Source organism: Halichoerus grypus, chromosome 3, assembly GCF_964656455.1.
Source record: "Halichoerus grypus chromosome 3, mHalGry1.hap1.1, whole genome shotgun sequence".
Taxonomy (NCBI): domain Eukaryota; kingdom Metazoa; phylum Chordata; class Mammalia; order Carnivora; family Phocidae; genus Halichoerus; species Halichoerus grypus.
In genome coordinates this window covers 142,662,680-142,689,961 of record NC_135714.1, presented here as the reverse complement: position 1 = coordinate 142,689,961, position 27,282 = coordinate 142,662,680, and the positions used below count along the sequence as shown (strand labels likewise).

General features: G+C 34.8%; 1 protein-coding gene across 1 annotated transcript in view; it reads right to left on the bottom strand.

The window, feature by feature from the left end:
* TLL1 (tolloid like 1) overlaps window positions 1–27,282 on the bottom strand; it is a 209,546-nt gene that overhangs the window by 40,872 nt on the left and 141,392 nt on the right. The window contains exons 10-14 of the mRNA XM_078069414.1: window positions 18,696–18,798; window positions 16,505–16,621; window positions 15,175–15,320; window positions 3,914–4,109; window positions 1,662–1,787 (exon numbers count right to left, since the gene is read on the bottom strand). Coding sequence (XP_077925540.1) covers window positions 1,662–1,787; window positions 3,914–4,109; window positions 15,175–15,320; window positions 16,505–16,621; window positions 18,696–18,798 — 688 coding nt within the window. The remainder of the gene's footprint in view (window positions 1–1,661; window positions 1,788–3,913; window positions 4,110–15,174; window positions 15,321–16,504; window positions 16,622–18,695; window positions 18,799–27,282) is intronic.

The following is a 27,282-nucleotide window of genomic DNA, read 5'->3' as shown; positions in this document are numbered from 1 at the left end:
GATAAGCAACTCTTGGAGTTACCTGAGCTAGTAAGCAAAATAAACTAGAGTAAATAGGTCATTTTATTATTCGAAAACTCCATTTAACAAATGTTTTCTTTCCCTTTTGAATGATCTATTTAAAAGGGGTACTATTTAAAATGTTACTTCTCTTCCTTATTGTTAATGAAATTAGCAAAATAAGGGTATCCAAAGCAAGTTAAGGAAAGAGAACCTATATTGTACAAGGTTTGTAATTAATTCCTAGGGAGTCGAGAGTTACCTAAAGTAACTGGTCTCTTAATTTTAACTGCCTTTGTGTATATATATGTGCGTGTATGTGTGTGTGTGTGTGTGTATCTATATATGTATGTACATTACTGTATTTATAAATGTATTGTAAAAACGACCTGTATTTTCACATTTACCACTTTTTGGTGAATTATTATAAAGTAAAATAATTATTTTTAGGCACTGCACAGAACTAATCACCATGCTACTTTATTATTGTCTGGTATATACAATGTTCTCTGTTATAAAGATACTACATTGCCTTCATAACTGTGGCTATTTTATTCTAGTACAGAGAGCAGATTAGTAGTTTAATAGATATAATGGAGACTTTTGCCAAAGAGAAAAGTTTAAACTTTTAAGAAGAATCATAGAGTCTCTGACTTTTTTATGTAGGTCAGTTAAGGGTATGGCATTTATTCATTAAGCAAATAAGTCTGCCACCTTTGCCACCGTTATGTCCTGTATCACAGATACAGTAGAGAACAAGGTGCTCATTTTCAGGGAGCTTACATTTACATTTTTGTGGGAACCACCAAAAGTAAACTTAATAAATACATAACTATAAGTAATGTTAAACTGCTACAAGTTCTACGAAGATGATTTTGGCAGATATGTTGAGAGAGTTATGAGTAAAGGAGGAATAGAACAGAGGAAGGAAGATCAGTCCATTTATTTTGTAACTTAAGTATGGGGCCTGAAATAGAGTGGAGCAGGGGAATTGAGGGGGAAAAAAAGAAGCAGCTTTAAATTCTGAAGGAAGAGATCATAAGACATGGTAACAAAACATTTTCAAGAAATATCATCTTAGAATGTGCAGAGGAAATGGAGAAAACATAGCAAAATCTCTTTGTTTATGAATCATTTATTAATAAAACACATTTAGCTCCTGCTTTACGTTTGTGCTAGAAGCTAGAGGTGCAAAAATAATTCAGATTCAGGATTCTGTACTTTAGTAAGGGAGACGTACCCATAAACTATACTAAGAAAAGGTAAAAATAAATGATGGATGGATGGGTAAAAATCTAGATCTAGACAGAGATAAAAATAGAAATATAGAGAGAGATGATATAGATTATAGAGAGAGCAAAAGGGGGGGAGAAATGCATAGAAATATAGATATAATAAACAAGGTGGCCTGGTAACCAAAGGAGGAAATGACTGATTCTATAACAAGCTCCCAGGCAAGGTTTCATGTGAACTATGACTACAAACTGAGTCTTATCAGTTGAGGAAAGAGGTTACTGTAGAGGAAAGGAAAGGACAGAGGCAGACAGAGGGAAAGAGAATGAGAGGTATTAAAGAAAGAAGAATGGGGCATTGGTGGTGGGGGTGGGGGGCTGAGGGGTGCAGGTTCATGCAGGGAGCTCCACGTGCAGATGCGACCCTACCTTCACAGCTCCTCTTGTCAGGTCCCAGCTCATAGCCGGGCTCACACGCACACTGATAACTGCCCAGTGTGTTCAGACATCGCTGCTCACAGGCTCCCCGGTCAGGTTTGGCACACTCATCTTCCTCTACAAAGATGGCGAGAGGGGTAGAGAACAACCAGATAGAGTATTGTGTTTTACATACTAAGCTGTAAAATTTTCTGAAAATATGACACTTAATAACTCTGGATGAAACAAAGACAACTGATTTCTTCAACAAAGTAGCAGGAATGATTGATTTGCAAGCCCTTGATAGATGGCATACCAGAATTCATGTCACTTCAATCTAAGAATCGTATAAGAACCAAGAGAAGGACTAAAAACTTAATAGCAATGCCAACTGAAGATCATCTTATCTCTGACAGGTATGTGAGGTTTCTTTTTTTTCTAATTTTAAGGTCAAGGGAATTCTTACAACATAGAGAATGTCTAGAATAAAATAGAAAAACTTATTGAAAAAACAGCTTCACTTGTTGATTTCATAGTATAGTTTGCTAGATATCCTGAAAAATGTTTTTAAAGAAATGCCATTATTAAGAAACAGCTTATGGTGAATATAAATTGAAAGAAAATTCTGAAACCTACTGGACCTCCTTAAATTTAAAGTATTCAGTATTTTTTATATAGACATATTGACCCAGGAAATATAAAAATTCCATATTTTGTAAATACACACACTATTTTATTATATATGGAAACATAAAAAGTATATATGAAAAATAAATATGTATGAAAAATATATGCTATTAAAGAACAACATATATGACAATGTATTCCCTAATCTCAATCCCCATGAATAACCTAGTGTGAGTTGAGAAAATAGCAAACAATATTCTCTGGAGAAATTCTGCACTGGCCAAACTCCAAATATTTTTAATAACCAAATATATAAGCATCACAGAGGGGACTCTTGATGGTATGTTCCTACTACTATAAAATACTACAGAACTAATGCATGTAGATGTACATTTTAATAAATATTTCAAATGCATCTAGTAAAAGTACCAGGGTTCTCTGCCTTTCAAATCATATGGTGAATACCTAAGTAATTCTCAGGGAAAATCCATTATACTGTTCTTTAAATAACGAAAGTGTTGGGCTATTAATCACAGTAAATTTTGACATACACAACTAAATCCATCATTTATTCTATAAAAATCAGTGTAGAGAAAATTCTGTTTTCTCTCCCCATAAAAGAGTTTTTTTTTATTATGTTATGTTAATCACCATACATTACATCATTAGTTTTTGATGTAGTGTTCCATGATTCATTGTTTGCGTATAACACCCAGTGCTCCATTCAGTACGTGCCCTCTTTAATACCCATCACCAGGCTAACCCATCCCCCACCCCCTCCCCTCTAGAACCCTCAGTTTGTTTCTCAGAGTCCATAGTCTTATTTTACAATGACACACTTAATGTTAAGTGCCTATGAATTTTCTAAATGCAAATTTGATGTTATTTGTACTAAAATGGCTTTCTTTTGGGGTGCCTGTGTGGTGCAGTTGGCTAAGGGTCCTGAGATCAAGCCCTGCATCGGGTTCCATGCTCAGCATGGAGTCTACTTGAGACTCTCGCTCTCTTCCCTCCATACCCTCTCTCTCTCTCTCTCTCTCAAATAAATAAATAAACCTTTAAAAATAAATAAATAAAATGGTTCTTTTTACCTCAGCAATGCACACCAAATATGGGACATGAAAATATACTAAAATTTGGTTATGTAATTTAAAATTAAAGCTGATCAATAATAATTCTTTGTCAAAAAGGCATTTTAGGTATAAGAATATTCTGCTAAGGAGGCCATACATTATTTCCAATGTGGTGGAACATTATTCTCTATAAGGTGGTTTAGAAATGCTGTCACCTGGAAATAAATTGATGAATGACTTCTTCTGGTTACGAATCTTATGTTTATTATATTCCAAATGTTTTCTCCCTGTCTAAATTCCCTTTCTGGATTTTGCCTTTTTGAGTATTTCATAAAAATGGCTGGTAGGATATCCTAATGGAGTTCTTACCCTGTGCTACAAAGTTCCAAATTCCAGTATTTTACCAATAACCTTTTACCATCAAAAATCATTCAAATATCCCTTATGCACAGTGCATTCTTAACTTCCAGTATAACTTTACTGTAGTTCTCTCTTAACTTAATGGTAAATATCACATTTATCCCTAACAAAGAAAATCTCACACTTTAAATTACTTCAAATTACCTTTAAAGAAATTGGCAGCAAACCCTGCCTTGTTCACAGTTCCATCAGAAACAAATTTCATCCACAAGGTATTGGAGGTAGATCTGATATCTTCAGGTTTATCATATCCACAGAAACGCCCTATCAAAGGGCTATTTTCACTGGTTCCATCTCGAACTTCTAGGTAGTCATAGGCACAGTTGTCATGTCTTTCAATCTGCAACAATAAAAATATGGGAAGATACATCTAATTAATAGATAAAACAATTTTTGTAGAAAGAGTATTATGTGTTCTCAGTGCCATGGTACGGACAGGGTCATATAACAAGTTACACCAAAGGAGAGCTTTTCTTGTGAGTGTGCATGGCAGTATCTATACCACCCATGAATAAAGGGCCTATTTTTCTGGTAGACAGAGAGAGATACAAAAATCTATGGAACAATGCATCCACATGCATCACAATCAACAGAAGTTAACTGCCTTTAAAAAAAAATTAGAATGCAAGTAGTAATCCTTTGGAAAAAAGAGTTAAAAAAAATCCAAACTTAAAATTATCATTAAAAATCTGGACGAGATGTTCTATAAGCAATGTATAATTTGTTCTGAAACATAAAAATTGCTGATAGTTCATCAACAAAACTGTTATCTTATTCACAGAGAAGCTTGATTCAAATTCTGTTGATAAATATCGCACTGTTTAAAGTTTTAAATCTCTAAGGGGCGCCTGGGTGGCTCAGTCGTTAAGTGTCTGCCTTCAGCTCAGGTCATGATCCCAGGGTCCTGGGTTCGAGCCCCACATCGGGCTCCCTGCTCAGCAGGAAGCCTGCTTCTCCCTCTCCCACTCCCCCTGCTTGTGTTCCCTCTCTCGCTATGTCTCTCTCTGTGAAATAAATAAAATCTTTAAAAAAAATAAATAAATAAATAAATAAATAAATAAAGTTTTAAATCTCTTTTTAAAGGAAAATTTGATAATATAAAATTACATACTTCCTAGTCTATGAAATTCTTTACCCATAGTCAGCATAGCTGTAGATAGACTACCCTATGTAGAATCAGCACTGGCTATTCCTTTCTCAAGGTAATATGGCTGTTCAGGTGACCCCATTTACCCCAACACACTCCTCTTAACCCATATAACCTGCAAGAACTCAATCTCTTTCTTTAAGCAACTAATTGCAAATAAAAGCTCAGGGCTATAAAACTTTATGAAGAACTTCATGTTCATGGACCTATGTTTTGGCTCCAAACTTCTAAAAACAACAAACCAAAATTTACAAATTTTTTCAAATTATAAAACAATTTCTAAATAAAATTCTTACTTTTTTTCCCACAGAAAATGGGCATTAGCCCCAAATTCTTAATAAGTTAACTACTTATTAGATATTTAAAGCTAGAAAACACAGGCATCTAAAATTAATAAACGGTGAAAAGTATCACATCTTGTCAACTCACATTCAACATATAATTCACTAATTTATGGAATTCTTTATTTAAAAAAAAAAATGAATGTCAGAGAGTACATTCATTCCATGGAACCATGACCTGAATGGACGAAACTGCTGGTACAGTTGGTTCAAGAATCTATTTCTTTTTATTTATTTATTTATTTTTTGACAGAGAGAGAGAGACAGTGAGAGAGGGAACACAAGCAGGGGGAGTGGGAGAGGGAGAAGCAGGCTCCCCATGGAGCAGGGAGCCCGATGTGGGGCTGGATCCCAGGACCCTGGGATCATGACCTGAGCTGAAGGCAGATGCTTAATGACTGAGCCACCCAGGCGCCCCTTGAAGAATCCATTTCATGATTTGTCAATACATTACAAATGATAATCTTCAAATTAGATAGCATAAGGACAAATAGAAAACAACAGAGTTTGAAGGACAGATTAGATCGGAACTAATTACTACATTTCCTGCTTCCCTTTTCCCAACCACAAATCAGGATTCATTCACTCCTTCAACAAATACTCAGTGCCTATTCTATGCTAGGCACTCTCCTCACTGCTTGGTGTGCATCCTTTAGCAAAATAACAAAGAGCCTCACCCTCCTGGACCTTACATGCTACCGAGGGATAGAGAGCAAAGGGATAGCAAACAGGATAAATAATGAATCATAAAATATTAGCAACCAATAAATTCTATGGAAAAATATAAAGTGAAACAACATGAGAAGTATGAGAAGTGGGGAAGTGAAGGTTATCATTTTAGATTATACCGTCAGTAGGTACTCATTGGGTTTGATATACAAATCTTGTTTTTTTCCTAAAAATGTATTCTCTTTGTGTGTGGAATTTGGGGAAAGAATGGGAAAATGTTCACTATAAAAAGTATCTCATTTTTAAAGCATATTTTTAAGACTACAGCTGTTTAAATGGAGAGGTGGCCTGGGAAAGCAAGCAGTGACACTAACAACTTAGTCACCAGGGATGACAAGGCCAATCTGACCAGCTATATTATATGTTGTCTTCTCTCAGCCTTTAATACACTCCTTTCAAAATCAGAGCTCTCTATCAATATGAGAACATGTCCAGATGGCCAAAGGCCTTTCTTCGGTCAAGGGGACACATAAAATAATATCCCAAACTCTCCAGGTATAGACTTGATAAAAGAATAAGCAACACTGAACTAGTGACAAACTGTAGAAAATAGCAAAAGCTCTCAGCAAGCTCTCCTCACCTGCCTGAGCAGCACAGAATGAACTGCTCCTAACTCAGGAATCATTTTGGAAGAAAAGGGAAAAAGAATGAATTAGAAGAAGAAAGGAAGTGAGAATACACAATAAAGAAAGAAGCTGCTTTTCATAGGTCAACTAAGAAAAATAAAATTGGTTTATATTATAAGCCATACTAGAATAAAAAATAAGGCAGCTAATTAGAAAGGGTTTTTTAATTATTATTTTGAGGAGATAATGGCTTTCAAAAAATTACTATATTAACAAGGACGTAAACAAGATAGACACTACCAAAAACGAAACCAAAAAAACTGTATTTCTTCAGTGGTTAAAAAGAAATAGGATAATGGATATTTCCCTGTACATAAAACTCACTCTGTTCTTTTAACAGGTATATAATAGATCTCTTTAAATTTTAATTTAAAGTACCTGTATATTTGCTGGTTACTTAGTAAAAAATTAGAGGTTTAAATATTTTAAATGATAAAGTGTAAATATTTCATGGATAAAATGCACAAAAATGGCCAGTTTTAAGATTAATTCTACTGGTACCTATTTATGAATTATGAATTACTTACATATTAAATATCATGCATTTTGTGTTAGGGGTAACTCAACAGAAACTTATACTGTATTTTCACAAAGTAAATGCCACAGTTGTTCAACTGTGTAGAAAATAAAATGTACCTCATATATATGAATTTATGATATTTAGAAATGCATTGTCCTTTTACAACACTCCTAGATATATTATCAATGACCTCAATGATCTTTACATTTTTCAGTTTAACTGCATTAGATCTAATTACAATGCGAGCACAATGAATCTATTGGTGTTAATTATAATTATACCTCTTCAACTACATCTACACAAATGAAAGTTTGAGTTCTTTTAATTATGGCATTTATGTAACATTTTCTCCAGCTATATCAATTACTTCATAAATTAATATACAGAATAGATAGAAATAAATCTGATTGAAGCTAAAAAATGGTAAATCGGGCACCTGGGTGGCTCGGTCAGTTAAGCATCTGCCTTTAGCTCAGGTCATGATCCCAGGGTCCTGGGATCGAGTCCCACATTGGGCTCCCTGCTTGGCAGGGAGTCTGCTTCTCCCTCTGCCCCTCCCCTCTGTTTGTGCTCTCTCTATCTCTCTCAAATAAATAAATAAAATGTTAAAAAAAAAAGTGGATAAGTCCATTGGTGTTTTGCCAGTAAGCTCCATGAGAAAAAAGAACACCAAAGTCAATAATTTATAAAAACAAAAAAAGAAAAAGCAGTTTCTTCTTGAGTTACAGCATGGACACAGTTCATATCTGGAACCTGAATGCAATGTCATGCACAATTACACATATAATAAATACATTTTGATAATGATGATGCTGATTTATTACAGACTTTAAGATAATCAGAGCATAAACCATATACAAATGTGGCAAGTTTATCGTAATGTAAACAGACCTAATATGTACATATAGAACACAACGAAACTGATAATAAGCTCTGAACAGTTTTTAGGAAACTGAAATTTAAATGATATTGGAAGTAGATTCAAACACACAAAAAAGGAAGAATGAGTACAAAGATTAGCCAGAGGGATTAATATTACATTTCATTACTATGTGGAGCTCATGCCTTTACCAGCAGGTTAGAAAAGAAGCATGGAAAAGCTGAGTGATGTTTATTTAGCAAGAACTAAAATCAATTAAATGCAACCTACAATAGCCTCTCATTCTAAAACTGCAAACTAGTGCAGAGATTTGTGGCGAAAAGAAGGGACCATGCCCAGACTTAGGGTTCATTCGTATACTTTGCCTTCATTTTATAATCAAATTTCCAAATAACTATTACAAAAACATCTACCTAGTTATTTGTAAAAAGCTCTGAAAAGTCCAAACTTTCTAGACAATGATTTCAATAAAAGCTCTCCCGTACTCTGTGAAAAACTAAAAATAGATTGAAAAATTCTCCATTTGATTCAACAATCCCACTTTGGGGTATAAATCTAAAAAACTGAAAGCAGGGTCTGAAAGAGATATTTGTACCTTCTTGGTCCTACCAGCATTATTCACAATAATCAAAGGTAGAAACAATCCAAATGTCCATCAATGGATGAATCAACAAAATGTCAAATATACATGCAATGGAATGTTCTTCAGCCTTAAAAAGGAAGGAGATCCTTTCATGTGCCACAACACGGATGAACCTTGAGGATATTACACTGAGTGAAATAAGCCATTCACAAAAAGGCAAGAACTGAATGATTCCACTTACATGAGGCATCTAGAGTAGTCAAATTCATAGTGACAGAAAGTAGAAAAGTGGTTGCCAGGGGTTGGGGGTAGAGGAGAAAGGAGAGTTGTTTTGGGTATAAAGTTTCAGTTTTGCAAGATGAAAAGAGTTTTGGAGACCGGTTGCACAATGTGGATATACTTAACATTACTGAACTGTACACTTTAAATTTTTTTTTATTTTACTATAATAATGAAAACAACCCTCTCCTATGACTGTTAGAATGTAGTTTTAAAATATAATTAATGTAATCAACTACATAAATGATTAAACTTCTACAAATAATATAATTTAAAATTGTATACACAGGGAACAAAGCTAAAATCATTATTTTTTGCTTTGGAGGAAAAAATGTTCAAGAAAAGTATGACTAAAACACACTGTAGATTAGCATCATCATTAAAAATTAATTTGGGGAATTTCCATATCTGTGTGGATTCCCCATATGTATACTACTACATACACTCTTGTTAAAATGATAAAAAATAAATTAATTTTAATAATGAGAAAAATCCAGCAAAGTCTAAGACATAATTCTATCAACAAAAAGAATTTTGTAAAAAAGGAGAAAAGCTTAATAATAGAACATTATTTTAAAATTTGTTACTATATTTAATATTTCATTATTTAATATTATTTTAGTATTACTATTTAATATTAATATTAACACATAGATCATTACAGCTCAAAAACAGAGAGAAAATATATACATTCAACCATGTGACAATGAAAATCATGAGTCTGGGTTAGGTCTATTTTCACGTGACCTAACGTGAGTTTTTTAATGCTACCATTTAAGTTTTTTCTTTCATGACAGTTACTTTTACATCACTCTGAAATTTAATAAATATTCACTGAAAACTTATTATTGCCAGAAAATATACAATTGACAGTGTATAAGCAGTGGTGAATAAAGCAGACATGTCTCGGACTGACAAACATATGATGATTAAACAACACGAATGCACAAATGAAGATAGTTATAAAGGGAAAGAATTAATAGTATGAGAGAATATAGATGCCTCTCTCTGCTACCAGGACCTGGGTTCAAGAGTGCAGAGGCCATGGAATTGATTTCAGTCACAATGCTACTAATTATGAACTGTGTGACCTTGGGCAAGTTTATTTAAATGAACACATGCTAATCTTTCAGAGTAGAACTATAGCCTAAACCATAAATCTGAAGAGCTACTTAATTCTCTTTTAAGTCATCAACTGGTATATATATATATATTTTTTTTTTTAAGATTTTATTTATTTATTTGACAGAGAGAGACACAGCGAGAGAGGGAACACAAGCAGGGGTAATGGGAGAGGGAGAAGCAGGCTTCCCGCTGAGCAGGGCCCGATGCGGGGTTTGATCCCAGGACCCTGGGATCATGACCTGAGCCGAAGGCAGACGCTTAACGACTGAGCCACCCAGGCGCCCCTGGTATATATATTCTTAGCCAAACATCCAAAAACAGTACATGGCAAACAGAAAAATGTTAACTAATTAAGATCTCTTTGTCTTGGCTTCCTAGCTCATTTAAAAGACTACTTAACTTAAACAATATAAAATATTTAAAGGAATTAAAGGGTTACTTTTAGTCAGGCAATCCTCAAAGTATCAAGATAAGAACTTTTGTACATAGTTTACAATTGTGCAGCTTGCAGTAATGATGGGTAAGACTATTAAACATTTGTGATTTTCATAAAGGAAGTATAACCAAATCAGAGTGTGTAGAAAGGCTGACAAGTACCTCAAACTTAATCCCACTTAAATTAATGTATGTGGGGATTTCAATGTAAACATAAGTAAGCTCTGGGTTTATTTCACTTCTTTTCTGCTTTATTGACATTTCTTTGAAGTTGTTACTATAAACATTTCCAGTCTCCCAAACTTTTTCTCTTCTGTATTTCTGCAGACTGAAAGTGCTCAAGCAAAACAGTAATATAGAGGTTTCTTTACAAATACCTCCAAAATGATTTCTGACATGATCTACCTCCATGTACAAATCCACTGCAGTATCGGCCTTAAGAAGCAATGCGTCAGTAACTACTAGAGAAGAAAAAGGTTCCCAAAGGGTATAATTACAGATGTATCAGAACTCTATTGACCTCCAAATAGTATCCTTTCCTGTTCAAAGATACCTGAAATTCATTAACAAAGACGCTTGTTCAGATTTTCTTTCTGTACTCACATTAAAATCTAAGTAGCATGAGAAGAGATAAAGTCACCACATAAATTCACAGAAAAGTATAAATAACAGATAACTATTAAGTTCTTTACGGTAGAGTTCAACAAAAATGATGGACAAATTTGTCTTAAGGCCCTTTTTATCTGAAAGGGGAGAGTGTAACATAGAGAATAAACAGTTACAAAAATAGAAACAGTTTTTGAATAAAGGCAAAGACTGATATCAATGAATAAAAACTGTTTTGTCAGACAAGACCACAAAATGCTGAGAAGTGGTGAGGACTTTTTTTTAATTATACATCCTCAAAATAAAATGTAAAAGCTAAAGATTAAAAATATGTAAATAAAAATAAATTTATATAAACAGATATAAATCAACTAAATGAAAAAATCACTTAATGACCACTAGAACAAATTAAAAATACATACACAGTTGATTCTCAATATTCATGGTAGTTAAGTTCTATAAAGTTGCTGAAAACACTGAATTAGTAAATACTGATTCATTGCTTCTGGGAAAATAGAGAATTACGTTCTTGTGAGCTTCTGATCACAAATCTTTTGTCAACCAATCAATACATAACCTTGTTTTATGTGTGTTTCCGTTTAAAGACACCTTAATATATGTTGCCAATTCATTAATACAACTCACAGCCAACTGCATTATAATGCATGCCTGAACAATGTTTATTTAACACATACATTTTCTCCATAAGGCACGTTCACATCATAGCTGGGGATGTGAATGTCAGATGACTCAAATATTTTGCAGTTCTGTGCATGTCCATGAATGACCCAGAAAGCGTGGTGAGTATTGATTTGGGGGTTACAAATAAATTTTAGTTAGTATGTAAGTTTGTAGATACAGAATCTATGAATAAAGAATATTGATTATACCTGGATTTTGATGCTGGTTTAGTCCTTGCTTATATGATACTAGGTTAACAGCATAAGTTCATTTCCCTTATCTAGAAGATTTAGATGATACATTAGAACATCTCTAAATTCTTTGTCACTTCTGAATTTCTTAGAACCAAGGATCTATCTAAATTGAGCCATAAGGCATATCAGATCCTACATAATCTAAACTTTTCTTAGCTATATGGGCTTGTTTCCTTCTGCATAGAAATTTATGTATCTTTGATAAAGGAAGGATATATTAATTTCTACCCACCAATCATCATGCACTCTCACACTCCCTTACCTATAATCCATCCATTCTTTCATCCCCCCCCCATCATCATGTATTAATCATGCATCTAGTGGTGTTGGAAATATGGTGACCAACAAGATAGGTTAAGATCCCTACCCTTTGGTGGTGATCATTTTTAGTGAGACAGCAACCATGTAAATGAACAGATCCATAACATAAATTCCAGTAGTCGTAAGTGCAATAAATTAAAACAGAATAATGGTTTATAGACAATTGTAGGTAAGAATATATTTAAAATAGAATTACCAGGCAAGGATTTTTAAGGAGGCAATGGTGAAGCAGAGATCCAAATGAAATGAGAGGAATAAAAGCATACATTTAGAGGTAGAAGAGCATCAGTGACAAATGCTATAAGATCGAGTAAACTTGGTATTTCCAAGGAAGAGAAAGAAGACCAAAGAGATTAGCTCAGAGGGAGTGAGAAGGTGCTTGGGGCCAATCGTGGGTTGCCTTGGTCCAGGATCACTGAGTCTGGGCTTTATTTTAGGTGTGATAGAAAACCCCTGAAAGAATTTTTTTTAAGATTTATTTATTTTAGAGAGAGAGAGAGAGAGAGAGCACATAAAGTGGGAGGGGCAAAGGGAGAAAGAGAGAGGAATAGAGAGAATTTCAAGCAGACTCCCTGCTGAGCACAGGGCCTGATGTGGGGCTCGATCTCACAACCCTGAGATCATGACCTGAGCCAAAATCAAGAGTTGGCCACCTAGCCAACTGAGCACACAGGTGCTCCCGCCACCCCAAAAGAATTTAAGCATCATGTTATGATCTAACTTACATTGTAAAAGTATCACTCTGGCTGCTGTGGATCAGGATATGCAGGGCAAGAGTAGAGAGGTGACATTCTCACCAAGTTCCAAGAGAAGGAGCAGCAGTGGGAACATAGTAGTGGCCACAAAGTTGGGATAAAGTGGTCATGCATGGGGCATTGTTGAAGACAAAGCAAATGAAATATGTTAACTGATTGGCCTCAGGGTTTAAGAGAAAAAGTGGAATCAGGGCTAGTTCTTGAGTAAATAGTGACATACCGAAATAGTAAATACTGAAATCTGGAAGACTGAAGAAGAGTGAGTTAGTGAGTAGGACAAGACAATCAAAGGTTTGGTTCTGGTCATCTGAAGATGAGAGACCTATCAGACATTTACATATGTCCACTATATGAACAAAGGAGGAAGAAACATAAGGAAATAGAGCAAGATGAAGAAAGGACAGGAACCTAGAGATAACAGTTAAAATGTACTGCCAGCCAAACATGGCATGACCTTTCCCCAATCCCAAATCTCAATCACTTGCTCAATCAACAAATATTTATTAAGCGACTACTCTCTGTCAGGCATGGTTCTAAGTGCCTAAGATTAAATCTTTCCTACCTGTCCTTTCACTATCTTATTTTTGAAGAATATCACTGTGATATATTGGCATTAAAGAAAAAACTGCAAACCAACTAAGCCTTCTGCATCTCAGGAATTGTAGCTCAGTTTTTAGATGCATGGAATTTAGTTTTAGATGCATTCTCTGACATCACTTATGTAATAGGAGAATTTCATAAAAAATTGAATTATATATTGAAAGACAGTTCATCTCTTAATCATTTGGGCAACATCACAAAATACAAGTAATGCAGTCATTAGGTAGATAATTTTTCACTGAACCAGTTATTTTGGTCTAAATAGCAGGTGAATCCTATCCAGTTTTAGTTCACTGTTAACAATAAGGTGGTCTATTTGAATAATGTTTGCAATATTATTGATCCGGTAAAATAACAAAATTCAAACATGAATCAAATAATCTCAAGAACCAAGGTTTCCAAAAATGCGAAATGATCAGGAGCATATAATACAACATCATGATCGTATAAGAGAAGACAATTTTTTCATGATAAAAGGCTGTATGTCTGGGAAATTAAATGGCATATGCAAAGGGGTGGAGATAAGTATATCACACAGCTTGCACGTGAAGGTGAGAGATTCTCTGGGCTTATGGTAATGCCTGGATTCCCCCGATGTTTCTGCTCTGGGGACTGAGACACCAGCACACGCATTGCACTCAGGAACGAGCATACCCTGGCCCTGCCTTCTGATTGCTTGGACAGAGAATCAGCCTTCTAATCAATGAAGAAATAATCTCCAGTTATGGCATCTGGAGATGAACCTACCACCACCATCTCATCATTCCTTCCCATTTCATCAGTGGGCTCTCAACTTCTAGACTGATTCTTCGATTTAAACATGCTGTGGAATTCACGACAAAGTCCTCCATCTCTTGGCTTCCAATCCCTAGCTCAGTTCCCCCAGCCCCACTAAAATGACTCATTAGCCAGCGTGGTAGTTTTGGACCCAGACTTTGCTCCAGAATTCTGACTAACCTTTGGTTTATTGTGCCTTCATCTAATAATGTAATGTTGGTGCTGATCTCCTCCCTGATATATATTTTTGATGAAATCGAAAGCTAAAAACACTTAAACTCTATTTCTGATATAAACAGTTTTCTGCATAATGGTGAAAAGGTGAAATATGGATTTTCTCTATAACAACAACAACAACAACATGATGGTCTACCTTTTAACCTCTTAGTTTAGAAGAGAAATAAAAGTTCTATTATTTTAATGGACTCTTCAAGCAGTCTTGTGAAACAAGCCTGTGCATTTCTCCAAAGAAACTATTGTCGGTACTTCAAACATTCTAATTCAAATAGCACAGATAATGTAAACTCACTTTAATCTTCTTGAAAATGTCTGCAACAAGAGGAAAGAAGAAGAAGGGGAAAAAAACCTCTTTCACTCTTGATGTTACATTTTATAGGCAATCCTTTGCTTCTTTGCTGATTAAAAAGCTGATTCTCTGGTTCTTTGCTTATTTAATGAGGATCCCCTTAAATGGCACTGTCATTTATAGAGGATATGTTCCGTGAAGGGTGCCTGAAAGACTTTACCTCAAAGGCCTGAAAGGTCAATCCAACAAAGTAGTCTTCTGACACTGTTATTTTCCACACGCATTCCTTCATCGGTCTGTAGTCATCAGGATAATTAGGAGACTGAATCTGTCCTTCATTTTTACGTATCTCACCTCCACAGATCGCTGAGGGCGAAAATAAGCAAATAAATAAACCTAGACCTGACATTTCATTTTCATTTTCTTCTGAGATACCATTTTAGTTCAGTGCCTGTAGCTGAGTACATAAAGACCGGCTATAAAAAATCAAAGTTGGCTGGTTATACTGCTGTAAATATTTAGATGGTAAAAACCTAGTCAGTTAACTATAAAATTTAGATAATAGCACGGGGATATGTGATTTTGTTTATCACAGTTTCTTTACATCTTTACAAAAAAACAGTATTTTTTTTAACTTCTAAAAACTGTTTGAGATCTTGTAAATGTATTCTATGCAGTAGAATATTCTATCATATTCTATATGAGTCCCTGAACTGGTTCTTACAGTCTTTTGAGCTCAGGTAAAATAGCTGATCAAGAGAGACGCTCCACGGAACTCTCTGGGCCTCTGGCAACGTGAGCTAGCATCATGTGCTCAACATCTGTGGCTCCAGCCAAATAATCCCCTTCACGGCCGTACAGCTAATCTCTACAACAAAATGCTTCCGTTTACTTAAAAGTTTAAGGGAAGCAGAAATCTCCTGTCTTCTAAATTACCTAAGCTCTTGTGCTAGCAGAGGTAGGCGCAAGAAGGGTCTCTTCTGCCCACAACCTGGCAAAAAAAAAAAGGGGGGCGATTTTTAAAGCCAGGACACACAATGCCAGCTTGTTGTTTCAGAGAAGTATAGAACAAAGCAGCTAGTAAAGTCTCCCTTGAATGCTGCCTCCCTCACTTAGACAAAGCATGCTCCAGAAATGTGCACAAGTACTTTCTGTGCAGTTTCCTGTAACAGAGAATTTCAGCAGTATAGGCACCAAATAAACACAAATTTAGTACAAAGAAAAAAATCATAATTTCTTCATGACATTTTAATAATCATGGAAACAATGGAAATTTAAGAGCTTTTGTGCCATTTCCATACACCCCCCCCCACATCCCTACATACATTTATATATTACTATGTCACTGGTACCAGGAAAGAGGCTCTTCTTGCAATTTAACTTTACTGAGTACTTTTGTAAAAAATTCATTTTTGTGAATATTATAACACAGATTTAGGAAACTTCATAATTAAATGTGGTTACAATATCATTCTAATGAAATTGAGAGAAAGGACATTTCTGCTAAGAGACTTAAGGGGAAGTAATCTCTAAAACTGAATGGGACTTGCCTTCATAGACAGCTGCAAAGCCTTTTCCCACCCAGTTACTGCTGCTACGAAACTCAATCCACATTCTGCTGTCTGTAGAGGTAAGAACTTCAGGCAACTTGTCCCCACAGAATCTACCTAAAAGAAATAAAAGAATACAGAGAGACTCCTAAATATGACTCTATATTCTAATTGCTTTCCACACTAGCCACAAATTATACATATAAAACCCGATTTGGTTCCTATACTCTATGTGGAGTAACTAGAGCTATAAGTATGCCTAGTATTTACTTAACACAGGTGGATAAATAAAAGAATGTCTTTGTATCTATTTATAAAATATTGGAACATACCATTCTCAGATTAACAGACTGACGTCAATATCATTGTCTATAGAATTAAGAAACAGCTAGTGTTAAAGACGTATTTGTAAAAGGTCACATGATACATCAAGGTAGGGAATATTCTTTCATAGAGAACAGAAAAAAGTACAGGTGATCCTGAGAAACTGGCTCCATTTGTCAGACCAGTCCTTGCAGAGAAGTAGCTTGGTTAAGGATGTGTCTCGGCCCAAAGCAGAGTTCTTTGTCCTGTGGGGTTCGACGATGACCCACCGGGGAGACTCACATGCTGCTCTGGGGGTCTTACACTACTGCATACATTCCATCCCATGTACAAAGTCATAATCTGTTGTGTAGTCGGTCAACCTCCCATAAACATATATTGGCTAACTGTGTGTCTCCACTGTGCTTTAAATTTCCATATATGAGAAAATGGCTAAATCTGCATATCCACATGAAATAATTTTACCAACAATAACACATTGCCATCCATTTCTGCATGCCCCTGGCAGTGCTATCATACATAGCTTCAGTATATGAAAAATGGTAGTCGACTTCAAACAAATTCATACTAACAGTCAACAGGTGAAGAACCGTCTTCCTAAATGGCAAAGTAAATTAAGGGCACGCAAAAGAGAGCAATGTTTCTTAAACTGTAATGTGCATATGAAATGCCAGGGAGTCTGTTAAACACAGTCTCTAATTCAGAAAGTATGGAATGGAGCCTGGATTTCTACCCCTCTAACAAGTGATCCTGATGCTGCCTGTCTGACAGGTACACTTCAAGGAACAGGTCTCAGGGGAAGTAGTGGGGAAAATTTTCCACATGAAAACGATGACCAGACTGAAGCAGTCTGTTGGCCCACTATACGCCGAAGCATGTAATGCTGCTGGCGTTCTAAAAGAAATGTGCTCCACTATTTAGCTTTAGATTTGGTTCTTCAACATGAATTTAATGAAATGTTTTCTTTGGAACACATACATACGTATTACAGATTGCTTCACCTAGGCTAAGAAATGCAGTGTTCAAGACAATGTTTTCTTCAACCTGACTTATCACATTCGTTCAACTCTATTTTTTTTTTCTTATTTTTAAACATCTCTATATGTCTTGGACCTAAGACTTTTAATACAACGGTGTCCATTCAGCGGGTTTTGGATGTTAAGATAAAAAGAACTGTATGGCACATAAGCACAACTGAGCAAAGCTACCTCTAAAAATAAAGGAAAAGTTGCCATTTCAAAAAAAAATCAACATTAAAGTAGATGCTTACACGCTCACAACAGCTTTCACCTTTAAGTAAAACAGAGGGCAACAGTAAAGTGCCTCATGCAAGTTAATGGTGTGGTCTGTGGTTAAACGTTGGCAGCAGACTTTTGTGAGCACCAAATCTGAGCTACAATTTATGACACAAAGGACAAATGCCTCTTCTCAGCCACAAAAACTCTCTGAGAAGCACAACCGTGACGTCCACAGTGAGAGCTAACGTGGGTGGCAGAAGAAATCAGCTACCAAACATGGACCTAGTGGCTCACATTCTACTCTCTTAGCCAACAAAACAAAACACAGACACGCGCACCCACATCATTTATCTGGTTTTCTCATAAAAGCGATGATTTATCAAATTAAAAATATATTTGGAGGCTATTCTCAGTCATTACATTCAGATCCAAGTATTTCCTCATAATTTAAGCTAGTTTAAAATCAATCTCTCTATTTATCTATCTGTATTTTGCTGTCGTTGAAAAGAGTATAATAAAAATTAAGATGCGGGCCACATACATTTTGAAGTCTAAGATGACTCTTGAAAGAATCTACTTTCAAGGACAAACTAGATGCATGGCCACAGAGGAGGTAAAGAGTCTCTTACCAAGGAGAGGTGATTTCCTCCAGTACCCATCTCTCACTTCAATGTAGTCATACCAGCACAAACTGCTTTTGTATAGGTCCATTGTGGTAAAATTTAAAACAATCTGCAAATTGGAGCAAAATGACACAAAAAGTAAAATGATTATAACTGCACACGGTAATTTGATTCCTGGAGATAAGGAACCCAGGACTACTATGAATACAGATTCATAGCTAATTCTTTTTTTTTTTTTCTGTTAGTATTCCCTTAATATTTTTTCTTAGCAAACACTTCAAAAAAAGAAAATTTCTTCTCATTCTCATTAATGTTTGACAATATAGGAGCACTATGTCAGGAGTTAAACTAAACATTTTAGCAATTAAAGCAAAGTTTCGATAAAGGTAATTTAAACAATTGTAAAACCAACAGAAATCTTTATTCAAAGAGTTTATTTTGAATTTTTTAAGATAAACAGGACTTAAACCATGAGAAATTCTGATTTTGCCATGAATGTCTTCTTTTTAATAATTTATTTCAAAGACAACCAGTCAGACATGTATAATTATATTAAAAATTACCACCATGTGCCATATTCCAAGAACATAATACCATTGTGTATGTTGAAATGTTTTAAATACAGCTCTAAAATTTGAATTTATCCATGTAACTATAATCAAAGACAGATGTCACTATGCTTCTCTAGATCCAAGAATATATACTCAAGGACCTCTCAAGTTATAAGATCTTACACATGACTCCTTACTCTGTACTTTGTCTTGAAATGATGCTGCTTTTTGTTAAGATAATTCAGATAATTCAAGAACAACTCTAGGAAAGACAATTTTCTTACTGCTTTATAAAAAGACTTTATTTTTCAAATAATTAACTCTTTTTCTACTTGATTACACCAAAAGTAGAGCCAAACTAGCATGAGAAATATATCTATCTGAAGTAAAATTCATTTGGAAAATAGTTTTTTTAATAATTCAAAAACTCATTCTGCTTAAAATATCTAAGATGCTTAAGGTGTGAGGTGAACCTTTTTTTACTCTGCAAGCTGCAATGGACTTTGGCCCAAAGCAACAAATTATGAGTATTTAAATAAATGCTTCTAATATAAAACTATAGATTGTAACAATATTTAAAGAATCCTTTGTTAACAATATAAAAACCTGAATTTATATTTAAGAGAACTCTCAAGCTCAAGAACTGAGTAAAATATATATATAATCCATCAATACTGCATCCATATTCCAGAAGAGTGCTACCATTTTTGTGTAGAAAACATATACTTCTCCCCTTTCTTGAACTCAATACTTAACAGAACCATGAGTACTAATTAGGGCAAATCAATCCTTAACTAGCTTACTTCTTATGAGAATGAAGATACAACATAACAATAAATATTCCTCCTGGCGTCCTGCATCTCAGGAACAACAATGGTCATCAGTGGAACTGTACACCAAAGCTAGTTATAATTGCCCCTGTAAATAATTATTTTATAGAGATAGAAACTAAGACTTTATCGAACTGTAATGAAAGTCAACTGTACCTTCTAATGGCATTAACATTTCACCATTAAATTCAAACCTTTTCAGTTTCTTTAAACATATATTTTCTTGATTCCAAAGAGATGAAATCTACCAAAGATGTGAAAATAGAGGCACACTTGTTTCGTTTTGCGTTTTAATGTAATACAATCTGTGTAGCATAACTTGGTTTTGTTTAATAAAATTGTTGGGGTGCCTGGGTGGTGCAGTTGGTTGAGCTTCCGACTCTTGGTTTTGGCTTAGGTCATGCTCTCAGGGTCGTGAGATCGAGCCCTGCGTCGGGCTCCCCACTGGGTGTGGAGCCTGCTTGGGATTCTCTCTCCCTCTCCCTCTGCCACGCCCACTCATGCTCCCTCTCTTTCTCTCTCCTTCTCTGTCTCTCTCAAATAAATAAATAAATTTTAAAAAAATAAAATTAAATTTTTATTTATTTCTGTCTACCTTTTTATAGTTTCTCTTTTTCCTTTGTTTTTCTTTTCCTTCACCTAATTTTGTCATTCCAAATATTTTCAAAAATGTTTACAAAAATTTCCACAATACATTTTTTTCCTTTCTTTTGCAGTAATCCTCCATACCTGATTATTAAAATGCATAGTTTCTAAACAATTTTTCTGAAGTTCCCAATATGTTTTCTCTTCCATCTCTGAATACCAATGTAATATCAGGTTATTCTTACAACATCATTGGAAAATAATTTTTGTTTTTTCTCCTTAATTTTGTATTTACTTTAAGCCTGTTTAAATGGGGAAGACTACCACTGCCTGATTAATCTTAGGTTTCTTTTTTTTTTTTTAAGATTTTATTTATTTATTTGACAGAGAGAGACACAGTGAGCAAGGGAACACAAGCAGGGAGAGTGGGGGAGGGAGAAGCAGGCTTCCCGCAGAGCAGGGAGCCCAATGTGGGGCTCGATGCGGGGCTCAATGTGGGGCTCGATCCCAGGACCCTGAGATCATGACCTGAGTCAAAGGCAGACGCTTGATGACTGAGCCACCCAGGCACCCCTGATCTTAGGTTTCATTCTGCATTTGTATTCTCTCTTAGCAACCACCAGGGATTCGAATCTGTATGATCACACAAGAACTCAGTTATTATAGCAGAGATGGCAAAACTAGAATTCAGACACAAACGGTAGACCCCAAGGCTCATTTTGTGGCTTCCCTCTTGCATTTAAAGGTGAGTTTCATAATGGTGTGCAAATAGTTTCACTTCCTCTTCTATGAGAGGAAAAAAAATCAAGCTAAATTGGAAGTATGTATATCATCAAATTGTATTTAAAATTAAAACAATGTGGTTGGAATGCTAACAAGTAGTTAATATTTGAAGTTTGGAACATACACACACAAACATACACACACAGTTGGAAGGGGGATAACTCTAAACAGAAAAGTTTCCTATCTTGTTTTTAATCTTCTATTTTAAACGCCAAGCACCGTGGAGGAACAAAACTGGCCTACTTTAATATAAAACACAGAGTCCTTTAGAAGCAGAAAATGTAATAAAGATAGGTTTTCTAAAATCAAATCTTAGGGCTCTGACACAGAAGTAAAATGCTGGCCTTTGACTAAGGTTGCTAGCAGAATCAACTTGAATTACAAATCAAAAGCACTTGGAAAATATTTGGTTCTCTTAAACTATGCTATTTTGTGTAAATACGTTGCATCTTTTTTAAAGAATGATGAAATGAAAACTAACTGGCACAATTATATAAATGTTTATTTCTTATGGTAAGTATCAATTTACCATTATCAATTTAAAATTAATCATGGCTCCCTTGGAACATGAGATTGAAGGAGATACAAGGAACAATTCTAGGATTTCCTGTGATCTGTTATGAGTCTTAGTTGCTATTCTGCAAAGTTAAATTGATACAATTGCTGTGGAGTTTGCTTATTAAAACTTTGTTATGTAGTAAAGCAGAGTGCCACAAAGTGAGGAATCTGGAAGAAAGGCAGACCAACAGTCAAGGGACTGGATGTCTGCAAATCTCCACTGAAAAATATAATCAAGAAACTATTGTCAGCACAATTAAGACATTACTGACTACCTAAACTAATTCCATGAGCACCATGAGCATCACACCCAACTAGAATTGGTCTTACAGTGCTGAGGATGGGGAAGACACAAATCTTCAATTAGACTGATATTATTAAATGGCTCTTTAGAAAGAGATATTAGAATCAAAAGCAGTAAAATAAAATAGATTTCTGGGTTCCAGCCAAAAGAAGTTTGGACAAGCCTAATAATCTCTAGGGAGACTACAGTTTTCTTCTCAGGAATAAGACTAGAGGTGAGAAGATCAGTAAACTATATTCTATGGGTCAAATTCAGCCTTCAACCAGTTTTTGTAAAGAAAGGTTCGTTGGACCCATTCCTTTACATATTGCCTATGATGGCCTTTGCAATACAACAGAACTGAACATTTGAAACAAACTGTATCACTGGCAAATCCAAAAGTATTTACTTTATATCTTTCCCAGAAAAAATTGCCAACTCATGGAATAATTGATCACTAAGCTTTTGTTCAGCTCCGAATTGTATCCTGCTAAAGGAAAAAATTTACATCTTTTCCTGCAACTAGAAGCTATTTACGATTGGGAGTCGAAAGCCTGGTTTAAGTTCTAGCTTCTCGGATTGCTAGTTTACTTAAACTTTCTTAGTTGGAATGTATTTCCTTATGTCAGATCCCTGGAGGCCATAATATCAAGCTGATCTCAGCAGAGTTAAATCAGAAGGATTTAATTGGGTAATGTTAGAAAACCACTAAGGTAATCTGAAAGCATTGTTAAGATTCTCATGTATTACTGTTTTCATGGTACATATTCATGCATCCCTCACAACATAAATCCTGAAGACAGTTATGAAAGAAATAAAAGTATTAACGCAATTGACTTAATCCAACTATGCTGGGAACATAAAAACATCAGCCTAATTTTAAGGTTTCACAGGAAAATCAACACGTTAAAGTAAGGGATTCTTACTTTAAAATCTGAAGAATAGACAGACAGGAGAACCTGGACCTCGGTTCAAGTCCCTGCCTTACAACAGACGAGTTGTATGACTCAGGTGGATCCCTAATTCCATCAGGGATTTATTATATGACAGGTGAAAAACAAGAATTGGATTATGCTATAAGAGTAATTTCTCTGCTTAAAATTATATGATAACACTTGGGTTTTAAAATTCTGGTGTGTCATCACCAACTACTCACAGGAACATTTTTCATACCTTCTTTTCCTTAATCCCCACTCCACCCCTATACCTAATCAATTCCAACTTCTGTAGTTCCCCTAATAATGTTCTCTTTCCATTTTCGCTGACCATGCTCTCCATACCTCTTTGAAATAACTGCAATAGTTTCCTAAGCTGTACTTTGTGGGGTTTTTTATTTTTATTTTTATTTATTTGTCAGAGAGAGAGAGCACAAGCAGGGGTAGTGACAGACAGAGGGAGAAGCAAACTCCCCACTGAGCAGGTAGCCCGATGAAGGGCTCCATCCCAGGACCCTGGGATCATGACCTGAGCCCAAGGCAGACACTTAACTGACTGAGCTACCCAGCATCTCTCACAAGCTGTACTTTGGTTTTCAGTTTCACTCATCTCTAATTCATCCTATCCTGTATGGCCACTTTAATCCCATGAAAGTTGGGCTCCGGTGGCTTCACACCCAACTCCATGTAAATTTCTAATCATAGGCATCATGACTCTAGGGTCCTAACCCACCTCTGCTGCCTCATCTTTCACTACCTCAAACAGAACCTTCATCCTACCCATCCCTGACTTCTTGCTGGTGTGCCCTGAAAAAGTACCCCCAGTTTCAGCACTCCTTTAGTCAAAGTGTATGTCATTCTTCCTGGGACACGACTCTCCCCTTCCCTGTTTCTGGAATCTCTTCACACCTTTCAAAGTCTTGATCAAAGGCGTAGATTTCCCAACAAGATCTGAGCTCTCCTATCTCAGCAATTCCATCTTGCTTTCAGTGATTTTTCAGAGTTTGGCTATTGTATTACTGGGCCTTGCTCTTGCTATGTTTATAAGTTCTTGAGAGCAAAGATTTCTTTCACACACCAGCAGATACTATATTTTGAATTGACCGCATATGTGTAAAGCACAGATGAGTGATTAAAAAGAAATTCTTGCAAAATGAAAGCAGTCAAATGATAGCTCCTAACTGGGTTATACAGGAAAAGAAAAAAAATATTAACTCTATTGAAGACAAAAGCAATCTGCCCTTGTTAAAAGGTCGATCAGTTCTAAAAGATGAAAGAATCAATAGTGCATAATTCTATCAGCTCAACAGAGCTCCATTCTCAGCTGCACATTCTGGACTGTTACCAGAATGCACTGTGCAACATCAAGAACAGTCTTAGATTGGACAGGACTCTGTTTTTACCTTGGAAAGTCTAATTCTAAAAAGACATACATGTAAAACAACAATCTTCTTTTTTACTGTGGTAAAATAAATATGCACATAAAACTTACCATTTTAATCCCTTTTAAGTGCACAGTTTTATGGTGAAAGTACATTTACACTGTTGTACAATAATAAACTTATTTTTAAAAAGGAATATTCTTCCTATATAAAATAATACACACTTATTGTAGAAAATTAAAGGAAGAAGAAATAAAACCTATCTGTAAACCCACCAGAGAGAAATAAGCATTGTTTTAGTATATATTCTTCCATAATTTTGTCTCTAACATATGTAATTTAAAAATTAGAACTTTTCATGCCTATGATTTTTAACCTGCTTATTAAATTTCCCAATATATTAAAAACATTTTCTCAAATCAATGCTATTTTTGGTTTTCTAAATTTAACTTGTTTCCAATTTTTTCATTATTATATATAACTATCTCTGCACAGACTCAAATAATTTCTCTAAAATAAATCTCTGGGCTAAAATGCAAGTGCATTTTTCAAAATAGGATAAAGATTACCAAAGTCCTTCAGAAAAGATATTTCCGCTTTTATTTTCAGAAGCTCTGTACCCTTACTGTCATTTGATATTATTCTATTCCATCTTTGTGGGTAAAATACAACACATCATTGTTGATTCAAAAAGTACTTCTTTGATAAAGACTGAAAGTAAACAATTTCTATATTAATTATATATCTATTTGTACAGATCAATAAATGTTCTGCTTTCTTAGTCATTTTCTAATGTGGTGTTAATCTTTATTTATTAATTTAAAATAGCTCTTTATATATGCATAATACCAATGTTCTCTCATCTCATTTTGATTTTTATTTGTGATTTTGTATTGTTAATGTAATTATTCTAATAAATTATTTTGCATTTTGTTATTTTTTATTTAAGTACCCAACATATCTTTTCCAGAAAATAAACACCAAATCATTTGTTTTCCTCAGAAAAATATGAAATAAAAATTTAGTTTTTGTTCAAATACATAAAAATGATTTATTATTTATTGAAAAACTCTTCCCCAACTTATTTATTTTATAGGGGCTCAGTAGATTAAGCATCCAACTCTTGATTTCGGCTCAGGTCATGCTCTCAGGGTCGTGAGATCAAGCCCCACAGCAGGCTCTGCCCTGGGCATGGAGTCCGCTTGAGATTCTCTCTCTCTCTCTCTCTCTCTCTCTCCCCTGCCCCTCCCCCACTCATCTCTCTCTCTCTCTCTCTCTCTCTCTCTCTCTCTCTCTCTCTCTCTCTGATGAAAAGAAAGAAAGGAGAAGAAAGAAGAAAAAGAAAAAAGAAAGAAAGAAAGAAAGAAAGAAAGAAAGAAAGAAAGAAAGAAAGTTCATATTTATAAACAAATATACGACAAAAGTCTTTAAGCCCTCAGGCATAGTTCTGGTCTTTTTGGTTTGTTCCATTGATTCAGAAGCTTATTTTGACATACCACAGAATATGAATTACTGAAGCAGCTTAATGTTTTTCTATTATCTTACAGTGCAATCCACTTTCCCTCATTAATTATTTTCTAATTTGCCTTGGTTATTCCAACCCTTGTTATTTTATAAATCACCTCTGGAAAAATTGGGTCTGGGTATAAAACAAAAATCTATTGGAAATTTATTGGATTTACTTTAAAACTGTACATTAATTTGAGAAAAACTGACCATTTATAATACATCCTGGCATATGATATGTTACATTCTGCTACATATGTTACTGTGTTTTAGTTCCACAATGAAGTCTTCAGTTTTCTAAAATCTACTACATCTTAATATATTTGTTTTTATTTGATCAACTTAAGTGTAATTTTTTAGTTCATTCTTCTGAATTTTTGAGAAGAGAAAACATATTCTCTATTACTAAAGAAAAATTTAATGATTAGCTCTGCCAAATGCAAGGTTTGTGGTGCTAGGCAGGTTACTCAATCCTTTCTTAAGTTCAGTTTCTTCATATATAAAACAGAGATAATTATAATCCTAAACTCAATGGAGTGTGAGCAGTTTAACACAGTGCCTGGCATAGTAAATACTCAATATTAATTTCTTATATTTATTGAATTGGAAAAAAGTCCTCCTAGTCCTAATTCATCAGGTTCATTAAATATACATACTGAATTCTAGTGTTACTAGCATTTATGAAATTTTTAGACAGATTGTTTCCATTTTGATACTATTATTTGACAAAATAACAAATTTTATAATATTCAACTACCCTCATAATGCTGAACTAAAACACTTCCAATTTTATAAATTATATAGCTTGCTTTCATTTGATTAAATTTATATAACATCCATGTGTTTATATTCATATGTAAGGCAGTTGATAATTTTTTCACGTGTGTTGTGTAATGTATGCTTATCAGAATTTTACTAGTTTAGCAAAATAAATAAAGATAGAGAAAAAAATGAAGAGACTACACATTGTTATGCAACGCACTTGAAATACATTTTATTACATGGGAGAAATCTGAGATTTTAGAATTTGAAAAAACTGCCTTGAGAAATCATCTGCAAGCAGCATCATTTTATAATAACTTCTGTAAACTTATTTTATATGGTTATAACTTATTTAATTTTTAGTGTTCATTAAATAACTTTTGATATTTTCAATGTCCAGGATTCTACATTAAGAAAT